At 36.9% G+C, this 21,137-nt stretch overlaps 1 protein-coding gene across 1 annotated transcript; it reads left to right on the plus strand.

Annotated features, from left to right (window-relative positions):
- The first annotated feature begins 6,166 nt into the window (after positions 1-6,166).
- On the plus strand, positions 6,167-18,940 carry LOC121415896 (gonadotropin-releasing hormone II receptor-like). Its single transcript, XM_041609276.1, has 3 exons — positions 6,167-6,873; positions 15,016-15,217; positions 17,518-18,940. Exons 1-3 carry the CDS (start codon positions 6,271-6,273, stop codon positions 18,030-18,032), a joined length of 1,320 nt encoding a protein of 439 aa, XP_041465210.1. The 5' UTR covers positions 6,167-6,270; the 3' UTR covers positions 18,033-18,940.
- The last annotated feature ends 2,197 nt before the right edge of the window (positions 18,941-21,137 follow it).

A 21,137-nucleotide genomic window follows, 5' to 3' on the forward strand; every position in this document is an offset into this window, starting at 1 on the left:
GAAGAAGATAGTGCCTTCGATCTTGCAAGAGAAATACAGGACTTCATATAGTACTATTCTAAAACCATCCACAATCCAAAATCTACGCTTTTTGTGAATTAATCACAAATAAAATAAGCTATAGAAATTGAAGAGAGGAAAGGAAAAAATGTACAATGTGTTATTAAATTCTGAAGATTGTGTAAAAATCAATCCCAAAATTCATTTTTTATTAAAAAGATCAAATAAGAATTTGCTTACTCGCCTCACTTGCTGTAAGATTTAAAAGAGACACTTTATGCCATACGCGACCATATCTGGTACTCTCATTGCTTATTAAGCCAATATAATCAATAAAAAGCTGCCATGAAAATGAAATCTTACCTTTAGAGTGCATAATTAAAAATGAAAAATAAAGAATAGAACATAACATTTTAATAAACGGAACATGTTTCGAAGTGTCGCACCTCATCCTCAGCCTGAAAATTATTAACAGAGTCATTGATATTTATACAGTTAGGATGTCAAGTAAAAATGCAAGAATGTAGTTAAACATGATTACAAGGTGTGAATTCAGTTGTTAAATGGAATGAAGTAAAAAAAAATACAAAGTCTATGAATTTATCAGATAGGGGTGGGTTAAATTAAATGGATAACATTATTTGTATTGTACACCTGTTGGTTTAGTTTTTTTTTCTTTTTTTACTTCATTCCATTTAACAACTGAATTCACACCTTGTAATCCTGTGTAACTACATTCTTGAAATTTTTACTTGACATCCTAACTGTATAAATAGCAAAGACTCTGTTAATAATTTTCAGGCTGAGGATGAGGTGCGACACCTCGAAACATGTTCCGTTTATAAAAATGTTGTGTTCTATTCTTTATCTTTGTCGTCAATATATATATGCTTGGATTTTCATCATGTTCAATGTATATACTTATTTATTATATAATCATCATTTTCTATCTGTTGTGAACGCCACGAGCCTGGGAAGGTCTTTATTCAAACACTATATTCAGTTTATCAGAAAGATAAACAATAACAACAACGAACAGACCGGAGACAGACCGAGCGATAATGGGCTCTCGTCTCCAGCATGTACAACGACGACGCAAGTAGTGTCTTTTTTCTTCATTGCTATAGCTTTAAGAACTAAGTGGCCAGAACCGTGAAATGAAGATGTTTTCTGACTAAAGAGATCGAACGGACTCTTTTCACTTCTATGGTGATGTTTAGTCATCATCGTAATGGACACTTGGCGTTAACAGTCTTTGATAAACATGCTCAACGTATCAAGAGTTAAAGTATTCGGGTGAAAAGCAAACTCATAAAAAAGGATAATGGTGATTTTGACCTTGTGTCTTCGAAAACTTTTTTTTGCTAATGGTCTTCCTCGTGATTATACACAACAACATGTTGATGAATCTTCTTTGGTTTATACCATTGCAATTGAAGGATTGTGGTTATTTCTCGTTCTCTTAGAAATGAGTAAAAGAAATGAATCGTAAAATCGATACAAAGATGGGGAGATTGAAAAAGCGAAAGTCGATTAAAAACGTCTCCAAGTAGTTTATATTCACCGATCTCATCCGGATTTTATATTCTCCAATGAGGTAAGCCTTCACTCAAACACTTCTAAAAAGTCCATCACAATATGCTCTCAAGTTATAGAATAGACATAATAAAGACATGCTGAGAGATTTCTTTCCTTTTTATAAAGACATTCAGTTTTGTATTCGTATATGTTGAAAAAATTCCTTCAGTGAATTGAGTTGGGTTTAATCAAATAACTAATTATAGAAAGAAATGGCATTGCTTGTGGAATTGAATATTCGTCATCCCGTAGTAACTATAAACCTGTTTGATCTCCTAGTTTCGACAACTTTCATTAACATGCTGGCCATAAAGTGATCGATGGTAAATCTGAGAGATCCTCGTCAGATCTTTTAAAATCAATACCAAAACGAACAAAATAAATACCCTACAGGAATCCGTAATTGCATATGTACTGGAGGTTATCCATCCAAGTTTGTTTTATAGGACCTTTTTGATGGCATCTTAGAGTTTCTTGTTCGTTTAGGAGGGGGGGGGGGGGATAATTTCATTGTGTAAGCTTCTAACAGTTTTACCCACTTAATTCTATGGACTTTCTTAAAAATGAGTGATTCGTCACGCTTTTTGTCCGTGGGCTGACTGGTATCTTGTACGAATCCTTGTCGTAGTCACATCCAACCGTACACCTGTTTGTGTATTCTACGTGGTTTCTACAGTCTCTACCACCCATCATTTTAGTGTAAGTTTGGAGTATATGGACCATTTTAAATTGAGAAATAATATAATACGATCGACGTGCAACCTACTTAGTACAATTCACAGTTCCATTTTAAGGAAGCATGAAGTTCAGGGGTCTTCATCAATTTGATCGTGCATCCGAAGTAAGAAGTACAATACGTGCACGAGGGTATCATGGCCGTGTGTATCACCTTAAAAAACCTTCCTCGTGTATATTCTTCGTACTAAATACTGCGCGATTGATGAATGGCGGGTAACGAGCGAAGTATTAGCTGTAATATTGGGTTCAGATTAAGTAACATGTCACTAAATGATCGTTTCGAGATCACTGAGCACGACTTCTACGTGCACTTCTGCAGGAATCACGGTTGAATCGCGAATCCAATTCCAACTGGATATAAGAGAAAGTGTGTAAACTACTCCACAGTAGCATTTTGTTTTAGTTTGAACAGATGAAACACCTATTGGCAAAGATTATATTGTTTTAATCTAAAGTGGTTGGAAGCTGCTGTTTAATTTTCCTCTTTCCTTCGAGGCAGTATTGCCTCTTCGTAATGCTCATCGGTGTAATGACACAACTGGGCACAATCCCAAGTTCGATTACACGAATAGTTTTCTTTCTCCCTCTAAAATGTTCCTTTTTTATGACCCATGTTCACCGCTATTAGGTGCCGATGGGGCATGGCGTAATTAAACACATATACCCCTTCATGCATGTTAGGCGCCACAATTGGAAACGCATCGCTAACGTTAGGGGCTCTAGTATCCAATGCGATGCATAAACCAGCATTCGATATTTTCCAACCTCTGAGACATTTATCCGTGTGAGTAGGACAGGGAGATTCAGACAATGCTCTCTCTCTGATTTTGAGAGTTGAGGCAGAGAAAAACTAAGTCAGTGAAACAAAAATAAATATTTTCAGCAAGGTTAAAAATGTTTCCATTTTCAGAATGGTTATTCGTGAACTCCTTTGAATAAATTAATGCACATGTAGGGAGCCAACATTTATTCTCAATGTCATAACTCAGAACGGGTGTTCAGCCTTTTAAGAAACATATTACTTTGAAGAAAACAGTGAATCCATTTAACTTGGATATTGATCTATAAACAATTAATATGTTTGTTCTTGAGAAAACATGGTGCAATCGCGAATCCTTCAAAAGGGGGAATACAAAATGACTGAGAAAGGCTCTTCTTTAATGACCCATTATTTGTCAATATCATGAAGACTCAAATAAGAATAATGGGCAAAACTTGTCCGTAACATGATTTTAAGATGCCCTTTCCGCCTACATGCGATGAGTAATCGGTTCCGAATGCCATTGAGAACAGTCAATTGCTTTTTCAAATTGCTATGATTATAATTATGAAATTTTGATGAGAGAGAGGGAGGGGGAAATAGAAAGCAAGGGAGAAATGGGGAGGGGGGGGCGTCGGCAGGGGGTTCGGAGTAAAGCACTTATATACATTGTCAGAAATAAAAGACAGGAGGTATAAAGCACAGGGGAGAGAAAGAGAGAGAGAGGGGAAGAGACGGTCGGCGGAAAGGGGGAGGGGGTAATCGAAATAAAACACTACTATCGGTATATATACTAAATCGTCTTGTAATGATCAACATGCAGTTATAATGGTATATTCCTGAACCTAAATAAGCAGAAAAGAAACAAATATTCACGATAAAAATACCCCACGTTGTAGGACGTTAAGGCCGATAATCAGAAGGATAAACGTTCCAAGCAAAAAAGGATGAAGTATGCATAGTGAAAGATGTAAAGCTAGGACATAAATCCTTAACATTTAAACAATACTTTGTCTACCCACCCACCTACCATGGTGGGATGATGAGCCATCTCCTTTTTAGATTACAGCTGCGATAACGATAAAATTGCTTTAATGAGTTTTAAACAGTCGAAACAAAATTTATAACACCAGTAGTACTTGTTAAGTAAGTATTATGTTCCTAATCATTAAAGTGGAACCATCAAGGTGCGGTGGTTGCAGACGTCGAATTCATGCAACATCTTCGCGATATTAATGGATCCTTAATTATTTTTTTAAATGTCTAAAAAAGGAAAGAAAATAGAAAAACACGGGTAAGTTGCTCATTTATTAGTAAAAATAGGCAACTAATTCTGCCACTGGAAGTCTTATATCGAAGGCATATTTTGATACGAATCCGCATTTGTTTATAATCATGTTTGTCGAAATTGGCGGCTTTTCGCTTTCACAACGCACGACGATTCTAAGAACACGGAAATGTATTGCCAAATGCCCTTCTTGACAATAAACAAGAAAATGACGAATCTAAACAGCCCTTTTGAATTGAAGTCCATTAAGCTTATTGGAGCATACACCGTAAATTTCATCAAAACTGTATGTGACATAATGGAGTTATAACATCTTACTTATACATGCCACAAATATATAGGATATTTATATTGCGCACATATCCACCTTGTTAGGTGCTCAAGGCGCTCTTATATTACCCGGCTAAGCTAGGCGTTCATAGCGCACACAGCTTCTTAAGGAATTACTTCCTACCGGTACCCATTTACCTCACCTGGGTTGAGTGCAGCACATTGTGGATCAGTTTCTTGCTGAAGGAAATTACGCCTTGGCTGGGATTCGAACCCACGACCCTCTGTTTCAAAGTCCGAAGACTAATCCACTGGGCCACAACGCTCCACAAGACGTCTGCACATTATGTTTAAGTTAAAAGGACCCGATGAAGGTGCACACGTTGTATTCTTGTATTCTTCCCGTATTTCTTATGAATGATCAATTATGTGAATCTCGTTCAAATCACAATATATTACACAATTAAGATCACACAGTCATGTTCCAGGAGGGAAAATGGATTATGTAACGTTTCATATATGATAAAGTAGATAAAAATGTGAGTGGTTGATGCAGGGGGTTGCCAACTTTTGAGAATCACCCGTGGTGACTGTTGTACGCAGAATGTTGTCGTATATAATCTAACCAAGATAGTGTTTCAGACCAGTGTGTGATAACAAGATTCTCACCCAATCGTGTTATACACATAGTCGTATGATGAAAAACAATGATTTGTAAATATTACATATTAAAGGTCAATTCATTTATATTTGTTTACTTGCAGGAGACCACGTGGTCGACAGAGAAAAGCTGAAAATCTCGGTGGAAATTCTGTGGGAGTTTAGTCGATGTCAGTGAGCAAGCATAAAATGAAGTAGTCAATCGAGAGATCTTGAAGTCAATCTCCGTACAGACCGCTACTCAGTAGAGAATTGTCGTATTTTTGTTGTGCTTTTACTGTAATCTAATCAACTCTCTGACTTGCTCCTCCCAAGCTTGCAATGTGCTCATCCATTATTGAGTGACGAGGCAATTCCTTTTCAAATTGGAAAAGATAGAAGACTCGGCACCATCGCTATTGCATCGACACTTTCCCTGTTTTTATTCCATGATATTTGAAAACATATTTTTGAAACGGAATACAAAAAGAAAAAAAAAAATTGGAGAGATGAAATAAGTAGAGTGAGGAATAGGCAGAAAAATGAGAAGGATGAGGATGGGGCGAAGAGGGTGAAACGTATGGAACTACACTGTTAAAAACCCCCCTGATTTTACAGAAAAAAAGGAAAGAAGATTTTGCAAAAAGCAATAACAGAATCATTCTGTAAATTCATAAAACAGGAATTTTTCTGCAATTTGACAGATTACGTCTGTTTAAAAAGGGGAAATGGTGTTTTATTAAAGGAAATTTGTAAGGTTCCATACACCAAATACCAATATCCTGTAAGATTACGCAATCTGGTAAGATTACAGGTGTTCTCGAGACTCTGCTGCAGGAACTTCTTTTATTTTAAGAATAAATTTTCTAACAGTGTAAGGAAGAAAGCACAACAGAGATAAGAACACCACCAACATCAACCAACAACGACAAAAGGATTTTTTTTTAAGTTGAGGCGTCAGAAAGTTTAATAAAATAACTATAAGAACACGATCAATATGGCGTCGCCGACATCACATCGGGAAAGCGACACAGGTATGAATGCAGAATGGGGTAAAGTTGGAGGCTATGCTGGAGCAGATGTCATCATCATAGCTCCGACCCTGGACGCAGGAATGCCATACAACTACAGTTTCAATGACTCCATCGATGCCAGCGGCAACGAAACCGACTTCGAAACGCCCGTCTTTACCCCAGAGTACCTCATTCGCGTGGTCACACTGACTTCCATCATGGTGCTCTCGGGACCTCTCAACCTCGCCGTCTTTGTGTCACTCTGGCGTCAACGACGTCCGAAATCGCGGATCAACCTCCTCATCATGCACCTCGCCGTCGCCGATCTCCTCATCACCTTCGTGAACATCCCCACTGACGTCATCTGGTTTTGCACGGTCCGCTGGTTGGCTGGAAATGTAATGTGTAAACTGTTGATGTTCATCGAGTCGGGGGCGATGTATGCGTCGTCGTTTGTCCTCATCGTCATCAGTCTGGACCGCTTCGCCGCAATCGTACACCCGCTCAGCGTGAGTAAGGCGGACAGGAGGTGTAAGATCATGCTGAGGGTGGCCTGGTCTTCTTCAGTTGTCTGTAGTGTTCCACAGGTGAGTGAAAGCATTTCTTTTTTTCAAGATGATGATCCAAAGCCCTAGTCCAAGATCGTACGAGAGAGTGAGGGGGGGGGGGTAGGGAAGGGGGAGGGTAAATCTTCAAATCTTCCAGCTAGACAAAAATGATAACTAGCTCGTCTTGTGCTGTTAAAGGTAATAGTGTGGGGTGTCGTGGTCTAGTGATTAAAGGGGAATCCAACCCAAATAAAAACTTGTTTTTATAAGGAAAAGAAATGTCAGACAAGTTGATAGGTGAAAGTTTGAACAATATCGGACAAACAACTAGAAGTTGTAAATATTGGTAATCACTATACCCATGGAGACTTCAAATTGGCCGCACATGTGATGTCATAGTGATTGAAGGCAAGGACTACTCTTCCATGTACTCCAATACATATTATGGCTAAAATGTCATTTTGTCCCAAAGTTTTATTTCAAATTGAATTTTTCTTTCATGAGGACATAAAACAACATACTATACCTGGGTTATATTTAGATTACTTCCCCAGGGGAATTGGTACTTAGGAGAAAACCACAAATCCCTGATAATAAAGTACATGGCCTATGGGAAAGTTGTCCTTGCCCCTTGTCATAATTTACTTACCCAGTTGCCAACTTGAAATCTACATAGTATTAGTGATCTCAATTTTAAAGCAGCTATAACTTTGTTATTGCTTGTCCGATTTCTTTCAAACTTTCACCATTCTGTTTAATCTATTTTTCTCTTTCCAAACACAACATTTTATGGCCAAGGCTGGATTCCCCTTCAAGGCTCTCGTCTTTCAATCTAAAGGCTTGAGTTCGATTCCAAGCCATGGCGTGTTGTCAATTAGCAAGAAATTTACCCACATTGTGCTGCGCTCAGCCCAGGTGAGGTAAATGGATACCGGCAGAAAGTAATTCCTCAAAAAGCTGTGCGCACCGGAATCGGTAGGCTAGCTTAGCCATGAGCGCCTAATTTGTGCGCTATACTATTATTATTAGTATTGTTACTAATACTGAAAATAATGACAATATTTTTTTATGATAATAATATCAATGATAATGATAAAAATAAAAATACTTATATTTATAAAAAACTGTAGGTCAAATAACCAATTTTGTAATAAAGACAAAAATACAAGAATACTTTTGTTAACAAAATATGATACATTATAAATTACATTATTGATTATTATAAAGCATTAATTAAACCATCATTAGCATGGATAATCATCTAAAACAAAATATATTTTAAAAACTTAAAACTATGGAGTTCATTTACTCAGGCTACTTATAACTGGTCGTATGGCACGTCCTTTAGATTCCTGAATATATATATATATATATATATATATATATATATATATATATATATATATATATATAAATACATATATATATATATATATACTGTATATATATATATATAAGTGTAAAGTTATACATGTACAAAAGCTTTTGGCAACTCTTATTTAAATATTGTAAAGAAATGGATGAAGAGAACAATGGTAGGCGTAGCTTAAATCAAGGTTCCCCCAGAGCTATCTACCCTTTGGAAAAATTGGTGATGCCGAAAAAATGTCTCTGCCGGGAATCGAACCCGGGCCCCCAGCTTTGAACGCCGGTGCCTTAACCACTAGACCACAGAGACGGTTAGTAGCTAGGGCGAGCCCGATCCGATTGACCGTCAGATAGACAGATTTTCGACACTATACCAATTATATATTCCTTTGTCGGGTGAAGGTGAGTTTTGAACAATGACAAGCCGCCATGCCTCAGCTGGATCAAAGCTATTGCTTCGATACAGTACACATATGGAAGAAGAAATACAAATGTGTAAAGTTATACATGTACAAAAGCTTTTGGCAACTCTTTTATTCAAATATTGTAAAGAAATGGATGAAGAGAACAATGGTAGGCGTAGCTTAAATCAAGGTTCCCCAGAGCTATCTACCCTTTGGAAAAATTGGTGATGCCGAAAAAATGTCTCTGCCGGGAATCGAACCCGGGCCCCCAGCTTTGAACGCCGGTGCCTTAACCACTAGACCACAGAGACGGTTAGTAGCTAGGGCGAGCCCGATCCGATTGACCGTCAGATAGACAGATTTTCGACACTATACCAATTATATATTCCTTTGTCGGGTGAAGGTGAGTTTTGAACAATGACAAGCCGCCATGCCTCAGCTGGATCAAAGCTATTGCTTCGATACAGTACACATATGGGAGAAGAAATACGAAAGTGTAAAGTTATACATCTGTCTATCTGACGGTCAATCGGATCGGGCTCGCCCTAGCTACTAACCGTCTCTGTGGTCTAGTGGTTAAGGCACCGGCGTTCAAAGCTGGGGGCCCGGGTTCGATTCCCGGCAGAGACATTTTTCGGCATCACCAATAATTTTTCCAAAGGGTAGATAGCTCTGGGGAACCTTGATTTAAGCTACGCCTACCATTGTTCTCTTCATCCATTTCTTTACTATATATATATATATATATATATCCTAAAAATCTACAGGATTCTAAAGGAACGTGCCATACAACCATTTATGAGTAAACGAAATTTCAAAATGAAAGGAAAAAATCAGAAACCCACATGAAACATACAGATTTTTCGTTATAATTAAAAAATGTTTAAAGTATATTGGTTTTTCGAATAATGCTACGATAACAATAACCGTGTGGTATACAAGACCCCCAGCGGGTTAATAGTTATGGTAAAGCAGTCAATTATTGAAAAACGAGCAAGCCTCCACGTGTCTTCCTTGTCTTTCTCTACTGAATTGATTGAAAAAATAACAAAATTTTACGTTTACAAAAGCAGTTAAATATATAAGATTTCACATAATAACCTATTATGTTTACATAGCACGTGGTTTAACTTTATTCAACGTAAAGGCATTTTCTCTCTTTGCCAATATTGGTTACACTTTTCTTAGAGTTTAGCCTTCTTCCTTAAAATACAGGATTAAACACCAAGAACATCCTTTTCCCGTGAGACAGTGCCACCCCCCCCCCCCTCCTTGGAGTGCAGAAGAATAAGGAAGATATTAACATCACCATAAGTTAGGATCGAATAGCTGAAATCTAATATGTAGACGGACAGTGAAATAAATTGAATTCCCCTTTTCAGAATGAAAAGAGTAATTGAAATTTTCCACTAATTCATTTATCCTTGGTTTTCAATCAAGAAATTTGAAAGTGGATATGACGAGAAAGCGCACCTTGAACGGCCAGTGCCATATAGGAACCAATGTGAACCAACATGGCCAAAGGAATATTGGTTTAAGGCTAAACAATATTTTATCATTATTCTGATATTTCATAAGCAATTTTTTAAAGATTTTTTTTAATTAGATCATCAGGGTTTATCCGTTTCTAGGTCAACGGTATACCGTATATTAGGCATTTCTATAAAGAACTTTATCGACAAGCGTGTTTAATTTGTATCATTGTTGCATAAATTCTCAATAATATAGATTATGAATGTTTTCAAATGAATGATATTATTATTTAAATTATTTTCAATTACTGCCTTGTGCACGTGATTTATGCAACTTGCATTGTACTAGCGATGTTTGATGATATCTTTGAAAATTACTCGTACTGAAAATCCACGCATGAAGTCAAAACATAGACTGGAACTTAAATAACCTCTCCTTAACCTTATTGCTATTCTTTATATTATTTCTACATACAGAAGATCATGGAAACTTGCTGGACTTCCGCTCTAACTTCTTCCAAATTATGAAATAGCCTACCTCTGACCATGGACCTATTACGGAATAGGTCCTTGCTCTGACACCTATGTAAACAGCATCTGTTTCATTGCTTAAAAAGGGATGCAATACATTTTCAGGGCCGCAAACCTTCATTTTATAATTGAGTATTCTTGTTATAGTGGTTTTGGACCGTTTTTGGAAAAGCGAAGTACATAAAGTTTAATAATTCTGAACAAATATATATATATATATATATATATATATATATATATGTGTGTGTGTGTGTGTGTGTGTGTGTGTGTGAAGCTATACATGTACAACAGCTTTGGAAACTCTTTTATTTTAAATATTGTGTAAAGAAATGGATGAAGAGAATAATGGTAGGCGTAGCTTAAATCAAGGTTCCCCAATTATAATTGGTATGGTGTCGAAAATCTGTCTATCTGACGGTCAATTGGATCAGGGTAGCCTAGCCACTAACCCGTCTCTGTGGTCTAGTGGTTAAGGCACCGGCGTTCAAAGCTGGGGGCCAGGGTTCGATTCCCGGCAGAGACATTTTTTCGGCATCACCAATTTTTCCACAGGGTAGATAGCTCTGGGGAACCTTGATTTAAGCTACGCCTACCATTGTTCTCTTCATCAATTTCTTTACACTGTATATATATATACCTTATCACAACTCTTACCATCACATTATCAAGTTTTATCTTCAGAGAAGTTAACATAGGAGAAATTGTCGGAGGACCAAATGTCTCGTTACTACTATATTCTGATCATCTATATACATTACATGGTGACGACACCTGCTTTGGGAGGGGGTTGATTTCTCCAATGCATTAATGAGCTTTTACAGCACAAATGGCCGTGCAGCACATGTTTCATAAAGTTACAAAAAAACTAATTGCGTGCAGATGAAAGTTTTTTTTTTCTCTGCAGGTTTAAAAAAATAAAATATTGTCATACATGAAGCAAAATTACTGACGTTGTTTAAATACAAGGGATTCAAAATCAGGATTATCAAAACTTAGGTAAAACTAAAACTGAATCATGAGTAAATGGGACTAATAAACTTATGAATTATCCAATAATTGATTTAAACCGTAACGTTTTGAAAAATCGTTAAATTTGACTAAAATTCTGTTAACAGAATAGGTAATTGTTGCCTACAATTATCACTTGAAACTAAGTGATTTGGTCCAATACTTGTGAAACCGAATACATTAATCAATAGTAATCGATAATACTTTAAAAGAAAATGCTGTCCCCATAGTGGTGATTAAAACCCAAATTCAATGCACCAATCTACCTTATGTAAGGTGATCGTGGTGATTACTAAAAATATTGCTATTTATGGAAAAAACGCCTGATACTCATTTCGTTCTGGATCAAAAAGAAAAATTGAAACCTTATCTAGCATAATACCTTCTTACTCCATTTAAATTTTCTTGATAATAATCTAAAAGATTCATTCTCCCGAAACTGTTGCGAGGGATATTTGAGACTCTAAATCGGGTGACTTGGGTTATTGACGTAAATTGAGATCGCCTTCACCAATCTTCGTTCACATGGATATTCGAGAGAGCTTATGTTTTGCTATAATGTACATCCCTAGGATTCGGCAGTGGAAGCATTTTAAATGTCAACTTATTTTAGAGAATTTGGTGTTTCTCAAGGATTATCCATTTTACAATTGAAAACCTAATATTCAATTGCGCCTACAATAAACTGTCACAAAATGGGTCAATTCTGTAACACCATAATTTGACGAAAATTACGCATTCATCCATCGAATTATCCATTACATAGGCCTACTCTACATACTCCACATCATGTACATATCGTAAAGTAGGCTTTTAGATTTTCTTTAAGTTATTGTTTTAAATGGTATTTTATTTCTTCCTCTTTAAAATGCAAATAATTAAAATAAATCATGTAAAATCGATGAAAATACCAGTGTCAAATTATAAATGTTCTTATTGTGTGTCATTCAGTTGTTACAAACATTAATAAAAATACCAAATATCAAACAAAAAATCAACTAAAATGTACAAATTTTCTGCTCTGTCTGTGCAAGACATCCATTATTTTCAATTTCTCAAACAAACATTTAATAAGAAAGATAAAGAGAAAGATACGTAATATTTACTCTATTCGATGATTTTTTATTTATTGGGAATCATTTCAAACTATAAAATATCGATACATCCATATAAACTAAAAGAAATCAAACAAGAAGCAACTGAACCTCGTGTAATCATGGTTTACATATAATATGAGGCTAAAGCAAAATATACGTGCATATGCCAATGTATCTTTGTCAACCCTCCCTCCAAAGATATACCAACACACGCACACACACACACACACGCGCGCGCACGCATCCACCACACTCACAATTAGAAAATTACGATAATGCTTTAATTGAAATTATTTTTTATTACTCGATAAAGATGAAAGGGCAATCCAAATTTGTCGAGCCAAAATCGAGACTAATTTAAAGGGTTTTTTCTGAAAAATTTCTAGAAACTATTTGTAATTGAAAATCAATAATCAAAATTCATTGTTGTGTTGAACTCATTTGATGAAAATCCCATTAAGTATCAAAAATTAAAGGTCAAGTCCACCTCAGAAATATGTTGAGTTGAATCAATAGAGAAAAATCAGACAAGCACAATGCTGAAAATTTCATCAAAATCGGATGTAAAATAAGAAAGTTATGACATTTCAAAGTTTCGCTTATTTTTAACAAAATAGTTATATGAACGAGCCAGTTACATACAAATGAGAGAGTCGATGATGTCACCCACTCACTATTTCTTTTGCTTTTTATTGTTTGAATTATACAATATTTCAGTTTTGTATGAATTTGACGATTAGGACCTCCTTGCCTGAAGCACAAAATGTTAAAATAATGGAATTCCATGTGTTCAGGGAGGAATGAAACTTCATTTCCCATGACAATGACGAGAAAATCGAAATATTTCATATTTCATGTAATAAAAAAAAAGAAATAGTGAGCGAGTGATGTCATCAGTTCCCTCATTTGCATACCGACCGAGATTTAAGCGAAATTTTAAAATGTCATAACTTTCTTATTTTTCTCTTTTTATTCAAATTAAGTTATTGTTGGGGTGGACTTGTCCTTTAATTTCAATGATATCAACTTGTTGCCGAGAATAAACCATACACAGTGACGTAACTACGGGGGGGGGGCACGTTACAGGCATAAAAAAATCGATGGTAAGACGTATATATTTTAATTCCTTTGTCTTATATTGTTCAGCAATTTTCTATCCGGCTTCTATGGTTTCCATCTTCTCTCTTGTTTTGAAAGTAACAGTACACCCCTTGTAGCGTCCCCTATGTTTATTTCAAATAATATATCATAAATATATTTTTTTTTTACATTTTGAAACGAGAATAAATCATGCTAAGAGAGGATCGTCATCAAATGTCAGATAATCTTCAACAAGATTTATTTTGTAAGTCTCTTAATATCGGGCGTAATTTATACTAACACTATAAGGATACGGAGCATTTTGCTGGAATTCAATACGACCGGCAACAAATCCCCGATTATCATGCTTCTGTTCAGGTGGCACCTAACATGTATGGCCAGGAGCAAATGCAGAGTTTAAAATGAATAAGGCTGCTTCGTTTTATGTCAAAGGGTTGTTTTTTCCCGACCGGAGGGAAGGAGCAATATATTAATTTCTTATGTAGATCCTTTAAGTGTGTCCCACCAAACCTGGATCACATCGAAAGAACAAATCTTGTCATGGGATTCCAACAGCGGATTATTAGTTGAATTTATCTAATACCTGTTCATAATTAGTCTACATTTTTCGCAATTATCACTTGAAACTTGCCGAAAGGGAAATAGTGGAATGCGAATAAATGGTAATCTAATCGAAAAAAAGAGAAAAACCTTTCAAGAAATACTCTCAAGATCCAAGACGATCTAGTAATCAGATCAAAGGTGACCAAACAATCGGGGTATATACGGTTTGATAATCATATTCAAGATACGTTTGGAACTGTTTGCTATAGAATATGGACGTTTTGATTTAGTGCTTACTGACGTACATTATTCCGTCTTAAAATATCATATTCTGATAGGTTTCTTCTATTCCACTGCAGACAACTAATGTCACGAAAGAGAAACATAATCAACATTCAATTTTGGAAAGATGAAACAGGATGAGAACAATCTGGCGTATATAAAAAATGTAATTGAAATTACCAATTAAGTGAGTTGCTAACTTATTTGTTTTGCCTTAAATTACTTCAAAATTTCAAACCATTTCATTTCGAGACTGTACGATATCCATTATGGTTGACTAAAAAGAAATCGATGATATCAACTAAATATGTTTCAATCAGTCCATCTATCTCTTATCTCTGTCCATCTCTGTCTATCTCTGCATCTTTATCGCAGCTCTTTGTCCACGAGGTTGGGTCTCCACCGCAGGATCCGAGCTTCACCCAGTGCGTGGACTACACCTTCGCCAACAGTCACCGGAAACTATGGTGGTCATACCACGTCTTTGTCACTCTCGCCATGTACGTCATACCGCTCATCGCTATTTTCAGTTGCTACGCTGCCATCGTCTACAAGATATGCAAACAGTCAAGAGAAGGTATGTAGAATGGTTCGCTCTGCGACGTACAGTGGATTCAGAAACATAGTTCATGTACTGGAAATGCCCGTCATATGAAAAAGGAGCAGCTGTGACGGTTTTTGTCGAAAGAAGGTGAACCGAAACAGTAGTTGCGTCCCAAGTTTCAGAGCTGACGAAAATTTTCAAATGTGTCATTTGTCCAAAGATTAGGGCTAGACTGCTGTGTTTATTCACCATTTTTCGACAAAGACCTCTTGGTTTTCTTTGTTACGAAGGGTATTTAAGAAATAATTTTCTATGTTTATGAGTTTTCCGAACGCTGCTCTGCGAAAACCTCCTAAATCATGTAGTTATGGTGACGATCAAAAAGTAAGCTCTATAAAAGCCTGGCGCACACTTCACGATCCGATAACGCGCGTTTTTTCTTCTTTTTTCGTAAACAAAATGCATTTTCAATTGAATATAAAAAATTTTGCTTTTTCGGCGTGCCTTGTGGTCAGGATAAATTCCAAATCGGCATCAGGTCGCAGCCGATAATGACTTCATTACCATTTGGGATTTAATTTTCTTTCATTCCTGCAGTGAGATTCGGAGTAGAATGGAATTGCGATTTTAGTATTCATATCACTTTACAGAGCTATGGTCTTTAGACTTCATAGGTTGGAATGAAAATACGAAATGCTATACATTACAATTTCTTCGAAAATCGGATTGCTGAGGATCGTGTAGAGTGCGTCGGGTTTAACATAACGTAACAAATTCACCATCAAGAGTTTGCGGTATCTTCGAAAAACCAATGTATTAAAAAATGAGCGTTATTCGACAGCCGGTTTATACATAAAGGACACACCATAATACTATTTCAATATAGACTAAATGGTCTCAGGATATTACGATCTATGAAAAATTGAAGTGCAATGATATATTCATGTTTGTAGTATGGATCACACGACCAAGTCGATTGGTCGTTGTTGTAATAGGGTCTCGTTTTATCTTCTGCAGAGTCACATTGGCGGTCGGTGACAAGCCTACCCCTGTTACCCCCCCCCATCATAAAAGACAAGTGAGACAATGAGGGCAAACAATTGGGAATCCAACAGGAATGACAGACTATAGCCTATCAAGAATAACCCAGGTGTTCTTTATCTCGGGACAGTTCCAAAAAGGCAGATACATATGCAAACATGTAGATATTCATATCTTGAATAATATATCACCTGCGTGCATTCTTGTGGCTAAAATAACTTATGTCATTTATTAAAGGTCAAGTCCACCCCGGAAAAAATGTTGATCTGAATAAAAAGAGAAAAATCAAACTAGCACAATGCTGAAAATTTCATCAAAATCGGATGTAAAATAAGAAAGTTCTGACATTTCAAAGTTTCGCTTATTTTTAACAAAATAGTTATGTGAACGAGCCAGTTACATCCAAATGAGAGAGTCGATGATGTCACTCACTCACTATTTCTTTTGTATTTTATTGGTTGAATTATACAATATTTCAATTTTTACGAATTCGACGATTAGGATCTCCTTGCCTAAAGCACAAAATGTTAAAATAATGGAATTCCACGTGTTCACGGTGGAATGAAACTTCATTTCACATGACAATGACGAGAAAATCAAAATATTTCTTATTTTACATCCGATTTTGATGAAATTTTCAGTGCTTTTCTTGTTGAATTTTTCTCTTTTTATTCAAATCAACTTTTTGTTGGGGGTGGACTTGTCCTTTAACATGTTCCCCTTGCTAACCGGTTGGACAGTGATCCGTGCAGCTGATAGCTTACCGTTTATTCATCTGTAGAGATTTAGGGGAGATTCACTTGCATTCATTAAGGGAACTGGTTCTGATAACACGCATTACTCATATCAATTGGAGATGATAGGATCTGATTGCATCATAATCATGATTTCGAAAAGAGATGAATAGGAAATTTACCTTAAAAATGCCCTTTCAACTATAAAAGAGAATGATATGTACATATATTTCCTCGCACGCTATGTCATGTTGAAATTAATTGCAATGCACTTATCAAAAGTTTGTTCATTACTTTCTATACTTTATTTGAGGGTCTGTGTATTTTTGCTTGGATTATAGACATTCTTACACACCGTATTGATTGACGGAATACATAAAATCCAACTATTTTACTGATGCATTTCTTTTATCGACGATTTGCAGTTTCTTCTTAAGCAGATATTTTTTATCCGTTGGTGTTTATACTGGATGTATACACAATTGGTATTGATTATAATCTTTGACTCTTAATGTACCAGCGTTCACACTTGCTTTGTTTATTTGTTGTTCAATGCAGTTACGCAAGCTTTAAAGAATGGGAACCACCCAAGTCTTCGTCGCACTGGCTTGGATCGGCTTCCTCGTGCTCGCATGAAGGCCCTTCGGCTGACAGCAACCATAGTGACGGCTTTCATCATCTGTTGGAGCCCGTACTACATTGTGAGTACGTGGTATCACTTTGACAGTGGCTGGCAATCCACGGAGAAAAAGATGCTCAAGCCAGAGTGGCTCATCGATGTCCTCATGGCCCTTGGTTATTCCAACATTTGCGCCGATCCGATCATCTACGGTCTCTTCAGTACGAAACTGTGGCGGCAGTTCCGGCGCTGCTGGAAGAAGAAGTCACTCAGGGAATACCGCTCGCCGAAGATGGCGACGAAGAGAACACTTTCATCGTCCCATTCGACGGTCACCAGGGCGACGTCGCTCCGGTTCGGAGTTGTGACCTCTGTCCACGCTTGTCCACATGAACATCCGGGTATCGAAATGAGTCACATGGCACAAACACGAGTTGACAGCGTGTCGGACTGAGGGGAGGTCAGACATATTCTTCTGCAGAAATGCCTGAGGAATTTTTTGGGGATCGATAGATCAAATCCGTCTATGAATAACACGGATGCCGAGGCCTGCCATTGCAGAGCGTGAACGATCCGGTCACAAATCTGTCAGCACATGGCGGATACACTTTAACGCTGCTTGCCCGACAAAACGGTCTCCCGGTTATAATCCGTAACTGGGACCGGTTAGCTTAACCATGTAGTATGGACTCCGATGGATGCTTCATCTCGAGTGCCTAGCCATTCATTCATAAAATGCGCCGTTTTTGTTATATCAGAATCTGTAAAATGTATAGTGTAATTTGAGTCAAGCACAAAATGTCAATGTCAAAGTCCTCATTATGTTAAAAGTTATTATTATCTTGATCTGTATATCATTTATACCATACACCGAGCATGCAGAATACCGTACTCATTGACGGTCTCGTTTCATAAAGAGTTGAATCTTTGGTAGCTTTATCATTGATTAAAAAACCATGGTGCTACTTATTGAGATTGGCTGATTAGCCCTTTTACCATGTCAGTCACTGCTAGTTGTCAAAAATAGATAACGACAAATTTACCACTGCTGTCACCGGCGCAAAGATGGAAGAGCACGGTTGGCACGGATCTTTCCCCAAACATATTTCACAACTGAGAATAAGTAATACAAAAAAGGAAGGGCCAGGGAGATTGCAAAATATGATACTATTTGCTGCATATTATTTCAAAATTTACCAAAAATGTAACTTATGTATTACAAAGGTCAAAATTATTGCGCGCTTTTCATCGCTAAAACACATCCCATTTCTGCTCCAGTACAGGATGGACGGTTAAAACAGGTGCAGTAAAGATTCAAAACTTTTTAAGCACTATGAAACAAAAAAAGGTCAAAAAGATATATATATACACACACACATATATATATATATATATATATATATATATATATATATACACACATATATATATATAATATATACCGAATCATCACTTTTTAAAGATGCGTTATCATCACAACTTAAAAGCAATAAGCTTTAAACGGACTCCGTTTGACGACCGTGGCACAAAAAGAGATCGTAAGTACTCTCAAGACCTGACCCTGGAAAATTATCTGTCTGACAATACCCCGTGGAGAAAATGACTCTTGCTTCCTGGCTACACCCTAGTAATGACGTAAGTGCTTCCTGATACATAAACACTTACTGACTAGTACTGTTACCAAAGTAGCGTCCTTAACTTTACTTCCCCCAATAAGTTAATAATACAATCCCTTGCTTACTCAAGTGTTTTCATGCTAAAACTACCTTAAGTCGCTTACTTATTGACCGATACTTACACCCTTGCTTATTTACCTACTCAATGACTTGCTTACAAATTTATTCTTCTGCTTCCCTGCACTTTCTTTTTATTTCGAAGGATACAGACGTATCAGAATGTACTGACATGTTCATTCAGACGAACTGAGTGTTGCAATGAATGATAAGAGGAATACCTTACAGTTTTGAATAAGTGATTCTGTAATTTTAAGTAATCTTCATAATGTTTCAGACTACAGAATCTGAGGAAGGACCCATGGCTAATGACAACAAGTTCCATTATACCGTAGCAAGTCCCTCCAACATGATGTAGTGTCTCGATGACTTGGCTACATGTCTTTGACTGAAAGTGACTATCATACCAAAGTCACAATGATCATCCAGACTTCAGAAGCCCATAATACAAATGATGGAAATCATCGTAGATTCTTTTAACGATTGATTGAATTGACTACACTGCACAATCAGTTGTGAAAATCAATCGTACGATTCATCACGAACTTTTGTGTTACTGGTCCAAGATCGACAAAACTGTAAACGTAATCACCAATGAGGTACTATCTGCCTGTTAGAGTCATTTTCCTTGATGCGACTGTTCTGGTTTTGCATTTATATAGTGGGCGGACGTGGACGACTAACATGACTAACTCTAATCAACATGGCTACTTGCATGGTTGGGCAGCATCAAAATGTACTTTGGGTTTATATGTCGGGCAGTCGGAGTCACATCAATGAGCCGAACTGACCGATGGTATCGTAGATGATGTGGCTTTGATCATGGTGATTCGTCTGGAGTCGGTTTCGTAGTGTGACTTCTACATCACTAGGGAGTTTTCACATAAGGGCGTACGGAGAATACAATAACAGAGTAAATACTCTATCAAAGGCTTTGTCAAAAAACAAACAAATACACAAAGAAGTCTTTGTCGAATATTGGTAAATCAAGTTTGCAGTTTCGCCCTCAAAGAGATAGGAACTGTGTGTGGTCTTTAATGCATATTAAACTATTATGAATACATAGTCTTTAATTATACGTGTTATTAAGATAACTATCAAAGGATACAGAAAAAATGAATTAGCCTTAAAAAATAATGGTCTAGAAAAACTAAATTCTTTTGAGAGGAAAAGTACTTGGGTTACCATCCTGGCCAGATTTGGGTGATTGTGGAACCGTATCTGGTTTAATTCTTGACAAAACGTCATATTTTTCGTCAACTCTGGAGCTTTGGACAAAACTGCTGTTCCGGTTCAGAGAAGACTTCGTGGCTCTTTGTCATCTGACGGGCATTTGGCAATACATTTACTCCATTCTTAAATCATCCGTACAGGTCGCAGAGCGGAACGAAAACTACTTAATGTCCGAAGACAACTGACAAATCTTCAGGGATCCCCTAATCCAGAACTTCAGTAATTGCATTTTGTGCATCCATAAATCAATTCAATTATGTTGGTTTAATGGGTACGAGAACAAAGACGACCAAAAAAAAAACCACACACACGCAAGTATAAAATGCTCTCGCCCGATAGACCAAAATTAGGTTACAATCGAACAACAAGTGAAAGAGCCGCCATTAAGCACCAACGAAACAGACCCCAGACTGACCATAGATATTGTCATTTTGAATCTCATACCATCGGTCGGTTTGGGGATGGTTTGTTGTTGTGACTGTAGCATGAATAGACGGGTAAATATGCATGTATGACCAAAAATATCCCTACCCAGAGCTAATTGCAACAAACGGTTTTTCAACGGATGTTGGTGCTATTTGACCTCAAGAATA

The sequence above is a fragment of the Lytechinus variegatus genome, chromosome 5 (assembly GCF_018143015.1).
Source record: "Lytechinus variegatus isolate NC3 chromosome 5, Lvar_3.0, whole genome shotgun sequence".
Taxonomy (NCBI): domain Eukaryota; kingdom Metazoa; phylum Echinodermata; class Echinoidea; order Temnopleuroida; family Toxopneustidae; genus Lytechinus; species Lytechinus variegatus.

Coding starts and splice junctions, on each gene's coding strand:
- LOC121415896 (XM_041609276.1), top strand. CDS start 6,271: ATGGCGTCGCCGACATCACATCGGGAAAGCGACACAGGTATGAATGCA. Junction 6,874..15,015: donor TTGTCTGTAGTGTTCCACAG/GTGAGTGAAAGC, acceptor TCTTTATCGCAG/CTCTTTGTCCACGAGGTTGG. Junction 15,218..17,517: donor ATGCAAACAGTCAAGAGAAG/GTATGTAGAATG, acceptor TGTTCAATGCAG/TTACGCAAGCTTTAAAGAAT.